The sequence below is a fragment of the Schistocerca americana genome, chromosome 2 (genome assembly GCF_021461395.2).
Source record: "Schistocerca americana isolate TAMUIC-IGC-003095 chromosome 2, iqSchAmer2.1, whole genome shotgun sequence".
NCBI classification, from domain to species: Eukaryota; Metazoa; Arthropoda; class Insecta; order Orthoptera; family Acrididae; genus Schistocerca; species Schistocerca americana.
This window is the reverse complement of record NC_060120.1, coordinates 570,361,450-570,381,442: the sequence shown is the minus strand read 5'-3', so window position 1 is coordinate 570,381,442 and position 19,993 is coordinate 570,361,450. Positions and strand designations below refer to the sequence as shown.

General features: G+C 37.2%; 1 protein-coding gene across 1 annotated transcript in view; it reads right to left on the bottom strand.

Moving 5' to 3' along the window:
- LOC124594812 (CTP synthase) overlaps nucleotides 1-19,993 on the bottom strand; it is an 85,585-nt gene that overhangs the window by 45,606 nt on the left and 19,986 nt on the right. Inside the window, exons 6-7 of the mRNA XM_047133253.1 lie at nucleotides 7,959-8,113; nucleotides 1,324-1,456 (exon numbers count right to left, since the gene is read on the bottom strand). Of these exons, the coding sequence (XP_046989209.1) occupies nucleotides 1,324-1,456; nucleotides 7,959-8,113 (288 nt within the window). The remainder of the gene's footprint in view (nucleotides 1-1,323; nucleotides 1,457-7,958; nucleotides 8,114-19,993) is intronic.

Below are 19,993 nucleotides of genomic sequence, written 5' to 3'. Positions count from 1 at the left end.
GCATTATGGCACATCACCAAAAATACCATTTTTAGTCAAACGACAGACCATCCTCTGGCATCTGTAAGCCACAAAAAGACCATAATTATGCACAATGATCACAAACCTAAAACTATAATCATTACCCACAAAACATTCGTCACATGCATCCACTTATGACCGTTTGCATCTTCCTCAATGTTAATAAGAATATTATCCATATCAAAATTGTGCACAGCAGTAAAGTACTCTGTATCATGCAAATTGTTAACAGGATGTAGCATAAAGATGAGTCTCTTGTATCACAAAAAGTGTCAAGCCTATTCTGTAAGTACAGGTTATGCTATTGATGTTATACATGCTCACTGTGCCGAATTACAGTCTTTTTCATAGCATACAGATACCTGACAATGGGGTGCTGTTTGAATGAAATTTGTAGTTTCAAGAAAGTGACATGTACAGATATATAGTCAAATTGTGATTATTCAAACACATGTAAAAGATGTACATCCCCATCTCCTTAAAATAACAATGTTTGACAGGAATTTGATGAAGCTTAGAAACTATTACACATGAGTAACAACAGAATAACTATTGTGAAACTATATCCTCAATTAAATGCATTATGTAATGGAACTAAACTGTGTGTTTACTTTTTAACAGTACATAAATAGTATCAGAGAAATTTTTTTTTTTTTTAATTTCTCCTTAGATATAGGCAATGTACTCGGCAATGATTCTCTGTCCTCAGGTCATTCTCTTTCCACAGCGGTTCATTTATTTCCTATGCTAATTACTGATCGTTCTTAGTTAATTCTATGCTTTCTGCCAATTTTCTTGCTGCCACTGTCTTGTTCTAACTGGTTTCTTCAAACTCATCTATTACTAGCACATACATTTCATTTATCTTCTTGTTACACCACCCAACCCCCTTTTTTTTTAAGCCCAGCCTCAAAAATATTTTTGACCCCTCACTTCAGGATATTACAAAATAACAAGTCACCACTCTCCCGTAAGTGTTTAAATAACATCTCTGTAATTCGACTTTTTACTGTAACTATATATTACATATTCTATACATGACTAAGCATTTAGCGTTTGATTCCATAAATTTTCTAACAAGTTTCTTTGTTTCCCCAGTAAATTTAGCTTCCAAAGGGCAAAATCTTCAAGATAAATACGGTTTTAACTCATTCCTTTCTCAGCAGATTCATTTGCCCTTACAGACTAACTTCACTCAGGCAACTGTGGAATATTAATTTTTCTCCCATCGAATTCAAAATTTTAATGTTGCTTTCTCACATCAGTCTTACATACAAATTTCATTTTCAAAAATTTACTTACTTTCACTCTGAGATGATATCCAGCACAAACAGCTGCATGCTGTAGGGCCTTAGTTACTGATGCATAAGAGTCCTCCAACTTCGTGTATTTGCCAACAAGAGCAATAGTTACATCTTTACGGAGTGTGTCTACCCTGTAAGTTAATAAGATTTATTGTCTGATTATAAGTCTTTAAGAAGATACTGTATCATCCTGGGATAAGATACCTATCAAAAGCTAAAGATTTTATACACGAAATTTTCTGCCCACAAAATGTATTATTTTTTGTATATATCCTGATAAGGCTACCAACAGCTTTGATCTTTCAAGGTGTTCTTTATCATTCTAGTATTGATCACCTCCCTTGCAACTTAAATTAGTTGCCATGAACTGAAAGTCTGTGTTAACAAGTATCAGTGTGGCTACTCAAACCAGAAAAAAAAGAAAAATCCCTAAGAATTCCAGGTGTGGGGGAGGAAGATGGTGTCAGAAGATACTGACAAATTAATGGTGAGCAGGTGTGGGCGGTATACAGCAATATTGACTTTTCTTTCCTCTCAGTTGACTCACACTAGCCACAAGCAGTAGTTTCAACATTTAATATAATACCCTGTGTTATCCTGTTTTTATTATTTTGACTCAAGTTTAAAATCCTTAGTATACTCGGGAAACTTAAAAAACAGTATCCCACTTATATCCATTTCATCACTGATAGTTACCTGTTCGACCACTAGATAATATCTGGTACGAGATTTGTGGTTTGGCTGTCGTGTTTTGGTTGAGGTGGTTCCCAACAGATATCATATTTACTGTGTGCATCTTTGTAACTAAACAAAAAACACACACTTTCTGACTCTCTCCTGTATTGCTGTTTAGGCAGTGCTTTGTAAAGAGGATTATTATAATGATCCTGAGTTTGACACTGAAATTAGCAGCTCAGAAAATGAAGAAGAGTGTGATGTTACTTCATTAGAGAGAAAGTGATGACTGACTGTCAGATGAGTGACAAATTATCACCAATGGCACGAGATAAATACATCCATTGTGCTTCAGCCAGCTCCTTCAAGATTTATGTTCACAGGAAACTTGTGAAATGGATTGTTAGACTTCACAGCTACACACAAACTAAAAAATGACTTCAAGTTTCACGATATTTTAGTCAAGTACACTCGGGATTTTATTATTAGTGATTTTCAGAATTGTTGTAGCTCATTATTTTGAGCTTTATAAGCAGTTTTATATGTTTATATGTTATGTTGTCGTTCATTATAGGATTTTCCAATAATAAAAAAGTATTATTTCTTTATTTTTGGAACACAATTTGAAGAGAGAGAGAGAGAGAGAGAGAGAGAGAGAGAGAGAGAGAGAGAGAGAGAGAGAGAGAGATATGGTAATTAAGGGATTAACCAATTTACTTCAACCAATAACTTACACTGCAAATTATTCATATAATTAACACACTTTAAAATATTAAGTATTTTAAAGTTTGTGATTTATAAAACTCAACATAAAATTAAATTTCAATACTAGGTTAAAATGCGCAATTCCCTGAGATTTTTTGAAATTCCTTAAGTTCCTTGTGATTTCCCTGATTTTTCCAGGTAAAACTTAATTTCCAAGAATTCCACATTTTCCAGAAGAATTGAGACCCTGAGTATTCTCTTTTGGGAGACTAAGCAGACATGGCTCTGTGCTGTATCCAGAAGTGCTTTAATAGTTTTATTTCTCCTCTTCTGTTAGTCAATACCTGGCACAAATTAAAGCAGACATAAGAGTATGCAACAGGATGCTAAAGATTTAATGCGATTTAGGCCTCTGGACACCCTGTAAGCCTCAATGAAAATGTCATGTGTCCAAAAACATAATGTATTATTAACAAAGGCTGTACCGTAAATCATGGTAACACTGCTTTGTAGGTGACATGATACAGGTGAATATGAGACAAAGTGAAGCACTTATCAAGCAACTGAGGAGGTCAAAAGCTTATAACTTTTTTAAACATGAATCAGTTGATATTTTGAAAGCACAATAACTGACAGCAGACACATGTAGTGTCAATAAGATAAACTGTTTCGGAAGAAGGCCTTTTTTTTATCTGATAGCTTCAAAGTTTAGCCTATCTGCGTCTCAACGATTTCTCTGCGTGTTGAGTTGTAATCTGTACTTCACTTTCATTTTGCATGAGTAGCTCGAATCACAAGAAAAACTTTAACACTACTGGATGATTGAAAGCAAAGAGGGTTTAAGGAAGGCTGTTTCAACACCGATGCATAGGCCTGGGCACTGCGGGGCACCCATCAACTCACACGAAGGCAGTTGCAGGCTGGGTAGGCTAACCACCATGCAGCTCTAATGCATGTATTCTGTGTATATGCTAGCCACCTGGCTACCCCAGCTCACAACTTCCAGAGCAGACCAGTAACATCATGTGCACTGCAGCCCAGCCGCCTGACAGCCCACAGTCAGCTGTTTGCACACCTGTGCCTGGGAGCACCTGACTGAACACGTGTGCGCACACGAGCTGGAACAACCTACTTTTAATGCATATCCTATTTGAAATGTATACAAATGATGAGTATCCGACATCATGTAATCATGAGAAAATTGGCATCAAAGAAAGTGCTTTACCAATGCAAAGAATTTTAAAAGACACTGATCGTAAATACTTTAAAAGTAATGATGGAAGAAAATCTGTAATGGAACAAAGAGATAGATATAGCTGTAGCAAGATCCAGATTCCAGAGGAAGATTCACAAATTACACACAAAGGCACTTCAACAATTTATTACCTCGATGTAACTTTGGTCAACCAGAACAAAACTGATTGGGCCTGCCTGAAAGTGTGCCACACACAGTTTGGAAGGCACATTTCCTCAATGTTATCTTTCAGTCCTGTGCACATCATTATGCTTTCCAAGCAACCGGGAACCTCAATAGAAACCTTAACTAGATTATTGTTCTTTAGATGGTGTGGGGTCATTCTGAAGAAGTGTCTTTCTTATGGCCAGTGCACACTTTTACTTGTGCCAAAATGACAAGGCGCAGTTTTATCAGTGATGGAAATGCCAAATGTTATACCCCCTTTTTTTTTCTACAATACATTTCAGAGAGTTCAGGTAGAGAATATTCGAAACAAAATACTTTGAATTTTCTTCCACTCATTAATCCAACATGGTTTTATTTTTAAATAACTTTCTGCAGTGAATTAGAAGTGTATGGCTGACTAAGTTACCCAAAGGTAAGTACTGGCATTATTCCCCTGCCTAAAACTCTTTAAGAGCCCGTAAAACCAAGGGTGAGGGCTTATTATGAGCAAAATTGGTATTTTACACAATGCTGTATTTTCAGGACAATCTTAACAGCGCAATACAAGTTTAGATGAGAGCAGCACATCTGCGGAGGCTTCTTTCTTCCTAAAAAAATTTATTATTAAACTAATGTGTAACCCCAACAGTGTGAGGAAGTTACAGAGCACAAATTATCATCTTTCGCCTGCACACTATCAAAATGGAAGATAGTTTTGTTCACAGAAATGAGTACTATGCTCTCAGAGAGGTAAGAAACAGATGGAAAAAGTGTGATGCTAAGATACATGCTAACAGTATAATGACTGCAGAGTCATGCTTTATAAATTACTGTACTTCAAATTTTGTCATAAAAGGAAGAGTATTGTTTAATGAAAGGTTCTCAATTGTATTTACTGTGCATAAAAATGCTTTATGCTCTATTGCTAAACACTACTTTGAAAAATTCTTTGCATGTGTACTTGCTCAAGTTTTCCTCTTTTCAAAACAATGTTATAAACATTGCTTTATGGAAATACATGTTAACGTGAGAAAAAGGTATTATGCACCACTTAAAATGAAAATTTATAAATTTTTCATTCACGCTAATGTTTTTTGTTGTTATACTAACTTTCTGATAATTACTATAGATGTAAATAGGGGTAAAACAGTCTTTTTACTTAGACTATGCTTAAGCGTTACAGCTCAGAACACAAAGTGTTAACAAAAAAAAATCATAAATTTGTAGGCACGTGGTTGAGACAGACTCAAATATCATGATGGAATTATGATATAAACTGAAGTACAAACTAAGATGATAGTAGTTCATGGTTCTTAAAATTTCTTAAATCAAACATTTTATGTTGCAGTTTGTCAAAACATGATCTGCATAAATGGTACATGAAAACTTGTTAGCCTTTATAGAAGGAATCTGTACCCTAAGAAGTTCGTAAAAATATACTTATTACGAGTGACATTTCAGTAATTTTGGGCACATTGTTCACGAAGGAACAGCACTTGCGTATTACTATTTTACTTACAATACAATCTGAATCGCTAAAGTGACAAATTTTGTATCCTTTTTCAACAACCAAATCATCAGGCAACCATCTAAGAAAGAAAGACCATATTTCATAGCTTCACGACATTGCACCAAGTGTGCTGCATTTATTGTCAGTCGCAGTCTGTCTCTATAGCCAAGAAGCAACTGACAAAGCATTGTGAAGATGTTAAATGTGATTTTTCTTAAGCAGATGATTGATGATAAACTGATGAAAACCAGGGACTGATTCCTGGCTGAAAATGGAGGGAAAAAAGTACCATGAACATCTGTCCCGAAATATATCTTTGCTATGGTTGATGGCACTGACAAATGAAAGTTCCTCTGACCATGTGCCACGTGTACCTTTTGTGTTACAGGCTGTGTGGTTGATGCACTGTACTGCAAGTAGAAGAATTGTCCGGTATTCACGTCAGGAACAAGACGTGATGATAATTGTGTACAGCCAAGCAGATGGAAATGGTTGAGAGGCAGCACGGCTATACCAAAACAAGTATCCTCACAGACACCAACCACGACACACAACATTTCAAGCCCTTTTTGGGTGTGGACATGGAGGTGGCGGACTGTGTGTACACCACATTTGGAAAACCAGATTTTACAGGATATTGATACAAATCCTAAAGCAAGCTCCAGGCAAGTGACCTGCCATCATTGTGAAAGCCAAAGTACAATTACATGTACTTTGTGCACACTGCATCCCATGGAGGCCACTTTGAACATCTGTTGTGACATGGATGTGATGCAGCTCTGTACTGTGCTCTGGGGTGATTTGTTGTCATTTAACATACACTGTCAATTTCTGACATATGATCATAAGAGCTTTTTTCCTCCATTTCCAGTCAAGAATCTGTCCCCACAATTTGTCTGTTTTATTAATGTTCACCCTGTACATATAGCTATTCTGTGGTGCTTGCTTTTGTAGCACCAATCATTGGAGTGAAGTGATATAACATGTGGGCGATTCAATTTGCATGTGATTTGATACCAACCAACAGTGCAAGCATTCCATACAACTCAGTTCAGCAACAGCAGTTAATAGGGAAGGATGGCATATCGCTAGGTCAAGAGGAAACTTTTCATTAAAAGACAGCTGGCAGAAAGGGTTGGGAGGCCTCAAACCCTGCAGTGTGGCACTTCAGTAGCTGAGTGACTGTACACATGCTCAGTAAGCAGATGTCTCATAGCAGTGTACAGGGCCATCAGTTAGCAGGACAGTAGCATAGGTTGGGCAATATCTAATTGAAGCCAATAAATTTCATTTGTTGCCACAGAAATTTGAAGTGTGGTGTTTGTGAGAGTTGTTTTCCCTTTTTGACTTTTAAATGTTATGTTGTTTTGTTTTGAAGGAGATTGTCAGCAAGAGCTACTAGAAACTGGCTAGAAGTGGAATAGAGACTGTTTGTGATGTATATTTACAACCTAGGGGACTGATCTGGGAGTCTTTCTGAAAGCAGTTATATTTCTTAGTGGTATCTAAGAAGTTACAATTTTTAACTTGTGTCCCTATGCGTAAGTGAGCCTGGTAAATCTTTCTTAGATTGATTTAGTAGTTTAACAGTGCAGGTGATTAACTCTGGTCCACCAACAAGAGTAATCTGCCAAGCAATATGACGCACAATTTTTATTGTGCACTACATACCGCTAAGAGTGCACAGGTCACGAATGGGACTTTGTGAGAGACCACAGATGCTCCAAAGATGAGACAAAATGAAATTTATGTTTCACACAACTCTACACACTCTTTCAGGTGTTTATTCACGTTGTTGCGTGTTTTAATTGGCTTTAAGTAACCAGACTGGCATGCAGCTCAATGAATTAACTGAACCCATAAGCATAACTAACTGCTACACAAATTAACTGTTCCAAAAACTGAAATCCCAATGCACATTCTATTAAACCAAAATTGAAGCAGTTACATTTTGGCACCTTGCATGAAACTGACACTGCATACCTGAACAGATACGCCTGTTGTATGCAGCAGGCTCTAGGCTTGGCAACATGGAAGTGGTCTCCATCTCCCCTCCCCCTCATGATGCTCAACAAAGAGTGCAAAGTGTGTAAACAAAGTAACAGCTTTCAACCAATTTTCACTCTTGTTTTCGAAGGAAAGACAGTTAATCTAGCCTGCGTCACGTAGTGGCATACGTGCACGCGCACTTGCAGTTCATTCAAGGACAACTTCGAAAGATAGTACATTTCTTTCATTTGTTTGTGTTTATCGACAATTCAATGCTTCTGCTTTTCGGTGAGTGGTCTTCTTTAATCCTACATTATTTACATGTTGTATTTATAAATGTATGGCACAATACCTTTCGGCAAGATTCTTCCACTTCTGCATAAAGCGTCGGGGCCTTGGTACTGGTATATTCAACTGAAGCCTGTCGCTGAAGAATTCTACAATGCCCTGTGATTCCATTAACAACGGTACACGATAGATGGAACTCAAATCATGGATGCATATAACCTAAAAGAAACAAGGAATAAAAATCAGTTTGATAGCAAATGGAAGTGTACTCACATTGACTTATGATGAATTTAACAATTTAAATGCATAGTTATAGCAGAATGTTGCCTGCCTGAGGCACCCTATGTGCAACTGCAGAGTATTCCACTGGCCCCATTGTTTTATGCAGTCATCCATTTCCACAGCACAATTGTTTTGCAAGTGTACTCTGGATGCAAGAGTTTATTACCCAGTCACTTTAGCAATTTGGAAATTTTGGCTGAGCAGCTCGCCAAATTGATCTAACATCATAGCCATTGACACAGTTAAAAGGGTTTAAGGAAACTTAATGGTCAAGATATGGCACAGAATATTTACTGCACATGTTCACAGAACGATCCACTAAAGAGTAGCAGAATGCATCCCATATTTTCATGGAAGACTACTGTTTTGTAATAATTCTTGGGTAAAGCCAATGTTACATATCCTACTTTCCACAATTTTTAATTAATTTTACAGCATATTTTGTTTATTTTTCATTCTTCTGTCTGTAAAGAGATAGTTCACAGAAAATGTTATAAATAAATAAATAAACTAATAAAAATGAAGAGAAATATATTACAAGCAGCACTGTCAGAAAGTGAACCTCTTCTAACAAGGTCTTCGTTGAAGACACACACACACACACACACACACACACACACACACACACACACACACACACACACACACACACACACACAAAAACTAACTAACTAACTCTGACACATGACCACAGTCTCTGGCTGCTGAGGCCCAACCCAGGCCACAGCAGCCAGAGACTGCGGTCATTGTGTGTGTGTGTGTGTGTGTGTGTGGGGGGGGGGGGGGGGGGGGATTTTCGATGAAGGTCTTGCTGGAAGAAAGCTCACTTTCTGACAGTCTTTTTGTTGTGCCTAACTGCGACTCAGCATCTTTGCTATAAGGTGAGTAGCAACTATCCTTTTCATAATACTGTTAAATTCCTTCCTGGATTTTCCATTGTTGGATTCTGTTACAATACTTAAACTTTAAGTAAAAAAAAGCTACAGATACGATCAACCTGAAGGGTTGGTTTGATCATCATAGTAACGTTGGTATGCCCTTACCTTACGCCCACCTTTAAAGTTAACATACCCAGAGAGTTGCATAAAAACCACAGTTTAAAATGGACTTCAAATTGTGGTACAAATTGTCATTTTTCACAACAACAAACATTGCCAGAGGTGAAAGTAGCGTGAAGTGACAGAAAAACTTCTTCAATCAACAAGGATCTAATACTGGTCCTTTGAATATTTTACCTGGCTCTTAAGAATTGGGCTGACCACAAACATTCAGTATGGAGAGTAATTTGGGGAACAATTACATACTGTCTAGGTCAAGAATGGAAACAGAGGAACAAGAAGACAAAAACTGATATGCCAGTAAAAACAACCTACTAATGTTTCAGTAGAAGCAATATGATCTTCAATGTTCATATAAGTAATGGTAACATGAAGTAACTCGCCTAAATAAAAAACACCCGAAAAGGAAATGCAAAAGACAAGAGCTTCAAACAAATGAAGTGTGAGTCTTTACCATATCTTAAACTCCATTTATCTACAGTACACTACAAGAACAGTCACTTAACTCTGAACCACAATCTCCCACTTTCAGGACTTCCAGCTGCTGAAGAATCACCTTTAATTTTACACTTTCAGAATTTCATCTCCACTTTTGTGTATTACTTTAATTCGAACTACAGGCAAAGTCTTTATAAATTGAATACTGAGAATATTTAACTCAATGTTTCTATCATAAATGAAAGACCAATTGGCTCTTGGTGAGTAAAAAATTCCCAGATGTGGTTGCGTGGCTTGACTTCACTTTGAAGCCATGGTGGGCATCCAAAGCAAGTAACTTACTGTGTGTCAATCATGAATAAAGCCACTATAATGACACTGTGGTACAATTCACTGGCCGGCCAGTGTGCCGCGCAGTTCTAGGCGCTACAGTCTGGAACCGCGCGACCGGTACGGTCGCAGGTTCGAATGCTGCCTCAGGCATGGATGGGTGTGATATCCTTAGGTTAGTTAGGTTTAAGTAGTTCAAAATTCTAGGGGACTGATGACCTTAGAAGTTGAGTCCCATAGTGCTCAGAGCCATTTGAACCTTTTTTTTTCTTTACAATTCATTAATATTGCTCAAAAAACCACAAACATTAGTTGTTATGGTTTTCCAAAAGACTAGCACTTGCAACGTGAATGGATAGTTCAATACAAATGTACAGACAAAGTGAATATGAAAACTGCATGTGTGTTCAACTGATTTTCGGTCGAAAGAGTTTCAATGAGATTTGAGAAACAAACTTTAGTGTTACCTTCAATAAAGAAACTACTACCCACAGTAATACCCAGCGTAAACATTCCAAACTGGAATGGGAAATAAATTACAGAATTCAAGTATGTGAGTGGAAAGATAAGAAGTCAGTACATAAATAACACTGAAAATAGTTCTAACTAGAAAATTGCCTTAAAATAAATTAATTCACATAAATTTAATGCTTTTTCATGTGGTACTGGCCTACTCTATGACAGTGAATGATTCAGTATATTGTGTAGGAAATAAATAAGTTGTATTGCTCAGATTTATTAGTTTTGCTCGTGGATACTAAAGTTTTATTTCTTAGGAAAATCGTCTTTTTTGTACAAGATTTGTTAACTAATTCAATGTAAGAATACAGTACAACTTGCAACTGAACTCGCATACTTGCTTTTTGCATGCTGATCTAAGGACTTAATAGCAACAATATAAGTTGCAATGTCTGCATAACTAAACTGATAAGGTCTCCGACAGGTTGAAGGTTGTGAGTTAGTGAATTTTTATCTTTAAATTTTGCTGAAGTATGCTATTGTGGCACCAATGTCAATGATAAAATATCACTTCTACCTAGCATTTAATTGATTAATAATGAGAAATTAGTGTAGTTGTATAGTAGTAAGTAAATAATTCCAAGAATAATAAAAGTTAACTCGTTTCTCAGAGATCTGGAAGTCACGCAGAATGCTGTGAAGCAAGAAGTTTGCAAAAACGAGCTTTGGTGACTTTAAAAACTATGTCACCGAAAAGAAAGTAAGTCAACCAGACCACAGCTAATGATTCTGTTTATGAACTCAGTGCAGTGTAAGGATTTAGAAATTAAGGAACTGAGGGACAAGACTGAACTTTTAAGAAAACTAAATGCACAGAAAGAGACAGCAGTAAAGAGATGTGATGGGAACGAAGTTTTCGCGACGGCACTTATATGTAAAACATTCTAGGTATTCTTGCCGCATCAGTTCTGGATAAAATCTCGAGCTTTCAACGATTACCTCTATCATCATAGTCAGGAGCTGACTGTCTTCACTGCTGCTGTGGTAGCCTTATTTATAGCCCATGGAAGGCTTCTGATTGGTCGGCGATTACGTACTGCGGTCGCAGACAATGTCACTGTGGGCGCCGGTGGCGCAATCGCTTCTGTTGGAACGTAAACCTTGGAAGGGACATCTCTGCTGCTTCTCTGCATCGAGCGATTGTTTCCATGCACAGCTCAGATGGTATCCGCTATCGCGGTTAAAGTTGTTTTGACTCATTCTTATTTCAACAGCCTCCTTAATAACCTAATCCCAGTACATGGAGGCATGAGACAGAATTTTTGTTTCATCGAACAAAATTTTATGTTTGTTCGTGAGGCTGTGCTCCGCAATTGCCGATTTCTCCAGTTCTCTATTTTTAATATGGCGTTGGTGCTCTGCGCAGCGGTCGGAAATGGTACGAATCGTCTGACCTATATAATTACTTCCACACTCACAGGGTATATTATATATACTCCAGGGATCCTGAGGCCGAGATTGTCCTTAACAGGGCACATAATCTCCTTAATTTTCTTAGGAGGACGAAAAATCGGTCTTATAACTTGTCTACGCAGGACTCTTCCTATTTGCTGAAAATCATGCCACAAAAAGGAAGAACCGCAATCGGTGTTTCAACCTGTGAGTGTGCAGCATTTTTACGTTTCCTTTTTTTTTTGATAAGGCTGCCTTTATATCGTGTGCACCATAGCCATTCTCTCAGAACACGTACTTCAGATGGTTAATCTCGGACCTTAAGTGGTCCTTGTCAGAAACAGTTTTTGCTCTATATACCAATGTGTTCAAAACCAGCAACAAACTGTCCATTCGCATGAATGGACACAGGCAGACAGTTTTTGTTGGTAATGAGGGTCACCCTGTGGCTAAACATGCCTTGGTGCACGGCCAGCACATCTTGGCACAGTGTTACACAGTCCGGGTTATCTGGATACTTGCCACTAACACCAACCTGTCAGAACTCCGGAGATGGGAACTTGCCTTTCAGTATATCCTATCTTCTCGTTACCCGCCAGGCCTCAACCTACGCTAATTTCAATTTGCCGCCGCTCATACCTCACCTGGCTTTCAACAACATCTTTGCCTCTGTACTTCCGCCTCGACAGACATCTCTACCCAAACTCTTTGCCTTTACAAATGTCTGCTTGTGTCTGTGTATGTGCGGATGGATATGCGTGTGTGTGCGAGCGAGTGTATACCTGTCCTTTTTTCCCCCTAAGGTAAGTCTTTCCGCTTCCGGGATTGGAATGACTCCTTACCCTCTCCCTTAAAACCCACATCCTTTCGTCTTTCCCTCTCCTTCCCTCTTTCCTGATGAGGCAACAGTTTGTTGCGAAAGCTTGAATTTCGTGTGTATGTGTTTGTTTGTGTGTCTGTCGACCTGCCAGCACTTTCGTTTGGTAAGTCACATCATCTGTGTTTTTAGATATATTTTTCCCACGTGGAATGTTTCCCTCTATTATATTCATAAGACCTAAATAACATTTTTATTAATCCTATAGCACACCTGACATGACATTTAAATTGTAAAATTTACATGAAACAGTCCATCTGCTTTCTTTATGTTAGAAGAGTTCTCAACTTCTTTTTTGGCACAAAGGATAATAGTGAAAAAGCTGGCCAAACAACGCATTATTTACTTACATAATACCTATCAGAATAATTAAAAAAATAAAGCAACAAGCCCCTTGAATTCCATCCAAGCACAAAACCCAATAACTTCAAACTTATTAGACTAATGGCCAATTTCACCCACTTTGAGCACTGGTAATACTGGTTAAGGCAATTTTAAGTAGCAGAATTTCAATGCATGCACATCTTATGAATGTGTACGATTGATTTACTATTCAAGTAGTATGACTTAATTGCAACCTGATATTCAGGCACTCTGAATAAGAGAATGTAGTGTACAAATTCCTTTGACTATTTCTGACTTACTTGATCAGGACGACAACTTTATTTCATTCTGCTAGTATTCCTCTGTTGTACATAATTCAAAACCTGTGCCAGGAATGGTTTCTTGAGTAAAACTTCTATAGATAAAAAGTTTTTGATGGTTTTTTTTAACTACAGTCATCCAATACTGTTTAAAACAGTAAACTGTCATTTCACTGTGTATTATTACATTTATATTCTGTATTATCTAGATTTCAGCTTTTATGTTATTATCAAGTACAATGCTAAAAGTTGTTAGACAATTATAACGTCTTATCTGTTATGGCTTTTATACTTCTACAGTTGCTCAAGTGTCATGGCTTTATTTTCAAATGCCTTTTGCAAATTTGTTTCAGGAGCAATTCTTTTGAGACTGTTCATAAGCCCTTCTTTACTATGTGCTGTGGTAAAAACAGTCCAGTCTTTATCAATATTGTTATGCCTTGTGAAGACGTGTTGAGAATGTTTTTACATTATGCAGCACTGCCACCGGAAAAATAAAATATTTTTCTAATATTAGGCAATTTTTTTCCTTTGTTACTAGCAAGGAAACTGTGTGAACTGGCCCTCTTTGATTTTCTTCATACTTATAGAATTAGAATGCCTGTGCCTGCACATAAAGAAATGTGAAAATACCTCATTAAACTATAAAATTTTATCACACTCTCAATTTCTAGAAACAAAAAACACTTTATTTTCTATTTGGTGTTTCTCATTTTTGTGCCAAATTTTAATTAATCATACATACCTGCATTTTCATGCAATTAGTAATTTAAAATAATGAACTTTTTTATTCAGTGTGGTGTACCGCTTTAGGAAGTTTATGTCCCCTCGCAGACCAAATACTAAAAGCATGAAGAAAAAGGGCAGCCCATAGGGCATCCTTTTTTCATTAGCTTTGATAGAAAACACTGCGTCATGCAGTAAGCAGTCACAAATGAAGATATAAATCAGATGTTTGAGAGATCAGTACTATCCTCTTGATAGTAAACAACAAAAGATGCAGTGTGGGTTATGGTCCAGCATTAGGAATGAACTTCATCTTGAGGCATTAATATGTTATTTTCTGAAAAATCATAGGTTATGAGAATTGTTTAGTTTAGCTGGAAGACTGGGTTGCATCACTATACCAAATATGAACTAACAACAGAAACGAGTGTAATTATCTTCAAAATCAGCTTCAGTGATGTTAATATCACCCAGTACCAAAACCAACACACACTTAAGAGGTTAACAGTCTTTTTCAAACTTGGCATATGCACTATTCCCTGTAAACACTACACTGTAAAAACTGTCATTCAAGAGTAAATTTAAAGCCACCATTCTTTGTGATATGAAGTGCTAAGAAAAGTCAGTGAATTGCAGTACTGTATTTTAAAATAAATTTCCCCTCCATCTCACCCTTTTCCCACCTTAAAATTATATAAAATGCAAACAGAAATTTGAAAGAAATACATTTTATGATAATAAATAGAAGGGGGTTTGAGATTTTGGAAAACCAAAATTTGTAGAATTTTACAAGATTAAAGTATTTTTACAATAACGCTGTATTGCATACCACATTAACGCAAATGTGAAGTTCTATAAAATGACTATAGAGCCAACTCTATGGCTTCAATAATTTTGGAATTATACTCAAATTCATTCCTCAAAAGGTTTGGAAAATCTGAAGCTCTTATATTTTAAAGTCCATAAACAAAAAATACAGTCGAAAACTGTTACAAATTGCAGTGTTTATAAACAGCATGGTAATAGGTATCCAGAAAAATCAAGATCCAGAATTTGACTAAAATAAGGTTGATTAAATAAAGAATGACCCTGCGGCAGAAAAACCTCTCACATTTTAATGACTGATAAATTTTTTAATCAATCAATATTCAACTGATAGTAAATTTACTCACAGGTTCACTTGATATTTGGAGGAAATAAAGACTTTTTATGGGAGATTATGTAGTGGATGAATGTGGGGATGACATATATTAAGTTCAAGAAGAAATTTTGGAATTATAATGAAGAACATTTGAAATAAATAGTCTCAAATTTTATTCAGTTTCCAATTTAAAATCCTGTGAGTAGAAAATCCTTAAATGATTTAAACTGAATCTACAACCTTTGGTGCTTGAAGCAGACAGTGGGAGTAGGCATCCAGCCACTTCACTTCACTTCAGAGGCTAACAGTATTGTTATTCCTTCAGAAATTATGCACAAAGAGTGCAGAAGTTTGAGGCTAAGGGCAAGATCTTCACACAGAGTGAAGTTTGATCACATGCCAGAAACTGATGTACTTTCTGGGAAATATGCTCTGTTTAGATGAGAACCGCACATCTCTAGACCCCCTCGCTCCCTCTCTTCCACACGGCCACACGCCGCCCCCCCCCCCCCCCCCCACACACACACACACACACAAAATTATTTTATTACAGATTCTATGATGAAAGAGGGGACAGAAAACTGATTTGCATGACCTTTTGGTGCCAGAATCCTGTTGTACAATGCAATTTCCGTTCAAATGTTGTGAGGTTTGACAGACTTCAGTCCCTTCTAATAAGTGTTCAAGTAAATGACATTTCACTAATCAAGAACAAATGTGAAACTGATCATGACCAACTGCAGAAGGTAAGAATATTCTTTGTAATGGTGTACGCATATTTCAAGTGTGAATATACATTATTTCATGAATTAAAGGCATGCGTAAATTTCGTGGTTGTTTGCCATAAAAGACAAATAAGTATGGCATAAAACTGTTTCATCAGAGTCAAAGGTCATGTATGGAATTTCACTTCTTACACAGGTGAGAGGAATGGCACAGTGACTGCTCAGAGATCTATCTATAAAGGGTTACACTGTTTCACAGATAGATTTTACGTGATTCTGACTCCGGCTACAGACTATAAAGCAGCAAAAACTGCTATTGCGAACACTGTAGGCAAATCTTAACTGGGATTACCTTATGCAATAAAAGATACCGAACTTCAATAGAGTGTACTTTTGCTGTGCATAGATAATGTCTTACCGCTGTTTGAAGAACAAGTGAACATACATATGACAGGCGCACAGCACGATAATGAGATGGTCACCTTTACTTGCAGGAGAAACAGTGAAATAAAGACCAGCCTGTTTGTGGTGAAATAAAAGCCTGCCTGTTTGTGGATCACAACAATATGATCAATAGTTGTCTCATGCAGTGCTGCAGTATCCAACCATGAAATGATGGAGGAAGTTTGCTCTTCATATAATGATAACAGTTTTGGCAAACTTTGTCATACTACATTGTAGTTAGTCAATTTTTTTTCATGTTTCTGCTTGGGAATAAAGCACTATCTTTGCTTTTTACTAAAGATCTCTACTTCTTTTTGTTCCTGTAAAAGTTACATTCACCATCAGATACAGCTAAGGACTGGGACCATTCCAGGATCATGAAGGAGGAATTGGTTGCTGTTCATAAACAGATGGAAGCTGCACTGGCAGCTGTCAACTGAGTTTGTAGGGTCACTGTGAATTGTGCCTGTTGTGGAATGTCCTTTTTGTAAATGCTACTCCTGTTGCCAACATGGTTCACTAATATCACATTAGCACCTGAAGGTGGCTGATGAGACTTGCCCACATACGGAGCTGTTTCACAAGGAAGGTTTTATGAGACAAATTGACAAAAACTTGGCCCATACTTCCAGCAAAATTGATTTAGACATTGCCTTGCACCAATAATGAGACAGGGCTAACAGGTTTTGCTTCCGTCAATGTCTGGGCAGCCACACAGGAGAAAGAATAGTCTGTTAGGTTTAAGCACTTGAGTGTTAGGAAATGGTGGAGAACGAAAATCTTGAAATATTAACTGTGAACTTGCCCCACAATTCATGTGACTCTCATAATCAAATTAGACATGAAGAGTTGGTTTTGTGAGGCTACAGAATTTCTGCAAAATTAAATTGGAGACTATTCCTATAAGCATTAGAAGTGCGAAGTTTCCTGTGTCCTTGACATCACATAGATAATGAACTGGAGCATCAATTTAATATACAGGATATTCCGTATCAGTGCAAATACTTGTTTTGTATTGGGTCGTTTGAAGTACTCCTTGTGCCTTGTACAGTGGTTGGACTTTGCCAGCAGATACCTTTCATCATAGCAAGTGTGCTATGGAGCTCCCAATACCACACAGACTGCTTAATGGGTGCCTCCGAGTAGATATTAACAGTTGCCAATGAATAAGTTATACAATAATGGACATGTAAACAATTTTGTAATGAATCCGCAGATCAATTCAGTGCGAGTGATATCTCAACTCATAAAGCATATCTGTACACGGTTATTCAATAAATGTTCATGGTTATAAGAACCATTTCGAAAGTTATTTCAAGAGTATTAATTGAAGAACAATCATTAAATATTGTATCAATATTTAAATCTATATCAACATTTTCAGCTTTTTGCCAACCAGAACATTCTCATTTTAAGCCTACACATGAAGGTAGGGAAACTTTTTGGCAACATGTAGAATACATATAAATTAGATTTATCAGGTGTGCTTAAAGCAACATGCAGAAGAACCTTTTAGTCTATCAAGGTCAAAAATATATCTGACTGTAAATTAATATGGGCAAGAGTAAATGGACTTGGTGGACCTACATTAATAATTAGATGTTTCCAATTGCCACCAAGTTCACAGTGGTTATACAGTCATTTAAAGACTGTCGAACTCACCAGCACAGAAATACCCCAAAAAATCTGTGGGGTGCAACGATCAATATTCATTGCTCCTATGTGCATGTCATTACATGGTGAGTACACAGCAGCCACAATTTCAAAAACAAATTATGTAACATTCATCAAAATGTTGTTTACAAAACTTAAATATGAACACTATTGTTTTCAAACCAGCTACAGAATGGCTAAGTAAAACATGACAATAGTAGTTCACAGCACTGAAGTGAATGCTATGTAACATGGCTCAATCTCTTTGATCATAAAGGATATTTTTCTGTTCCTTATGTCCAGCTAAGATATGAGTGATAACTTTTGTGGACAGGTCAATGTCAACGTCAGGCGGCTTGTGGAGTATGGATGTAGATGTAAAAATGTGCCTGAATTACTATATTGTGAAGAAAACAGTCTTACGTAAAGACACCTGTTAGGTGAGATATACATGGAGGGGAAGTCGTTAAGTTCATGAACAGGCAACTTAGACCAAAGCAAAACTTACCTATCCTATTGGTACAGTAATTTGCAAATATCCTAATAATTTGAAGTGACAAATTTTGAACAGACTTTCAAAGAAATGAGACACACTAATTGGATTCTCACAGGTTTGTTACCAACACATCACCAGATGTGTTGAAGTAAACTGAGCAGAAGACACCTGAAATCAAACATCTGCACCAGTACTTCCGTTTTGTTACAGCGAGGCATACTTTCATTAGATAGGAGGTGACCAACAATATCACTTTTGGCATATGAAATATGGTATTTAATACTGACTCCCAGTTGTTCTTAGGCTAGATTTATGAATGGAGTAAAGAAAGTCTCATTAAAAGATAAGCAATCTGTGTACATAAGCCTCCACAAAGGTCACAAATAGCAGGCATTGCTTCACCTGAAGAAGATAAGTTGGCAAATATCACTGCATAGAATATCTAAATATATTGTTTGCCGACACCATGAAAGTAGTGGTGCCAGCAATAAGACAAACCTTCAAGTTACTTATGCCACAAATTTCCACACAATAATTCAAAATAAGGATCTTTAACAACCATGTTTTCATTTACTAAGCTTCATCAATGTTTATGAAACTCAGTTAAGTACTGTCATGAAAGTCATTCTCACGACTCACATAATGTGCAAAAATTCTTGACATCTTCTGTTAATGTTCCGATTCTGCATCACTAGTATCGATATAAACTCTCTCTTTCTTTCTCTTTCCTCCAGAGAGGGAGCAGCACATGTTAGAATATCAATGTAATGGCTAGTTAGGCTGCTAAAAGAAAGTCCCTGACACTTCACGCATGTGGACCACATCGTATGGAGGAGATAATCTAGTGCCAATCCGAGTTTTGGAATCCGCAGATGTTGCCACGGTGATGGTGCTGGGTTGCGCCCCTACCACTCACCACCCCACGTCACATGTGGTGCCATGCTTTCTTAGTGGCTGCAAAGCATCAGTTGTGTGTTCATTGTTTGTCACAGATTGTGAGTGACCAAGTCCATTCATGTTAACAGTGCGGTGCAAAGTGACAATTTCAAATGTACATGATATGACCTTTTCCTCTATCACAGAAAAGTAGGCAGGGACATTACCTTAATGAGTCAATCTCATGAGCTTGTATATAATGTATGACACTATTTTGAGGAACAAAGGGATAGCAGGTGGCGTCTTATACCATTTTCAAAAGTCGTTTAACAAGTAACTGCTGTTCTGAAAATTCTAACAACTGCTACAAAACAGGGAGAAATGTGCTGAAGACTCACAAGAGTCAACTGCTGCTCTTCCAACTCCAGGGAATATCAGATAGTGTTGTGCTAAAATGACAGAACTGGATAATTTTCAAGAGGACGCAATTCAGCGGCA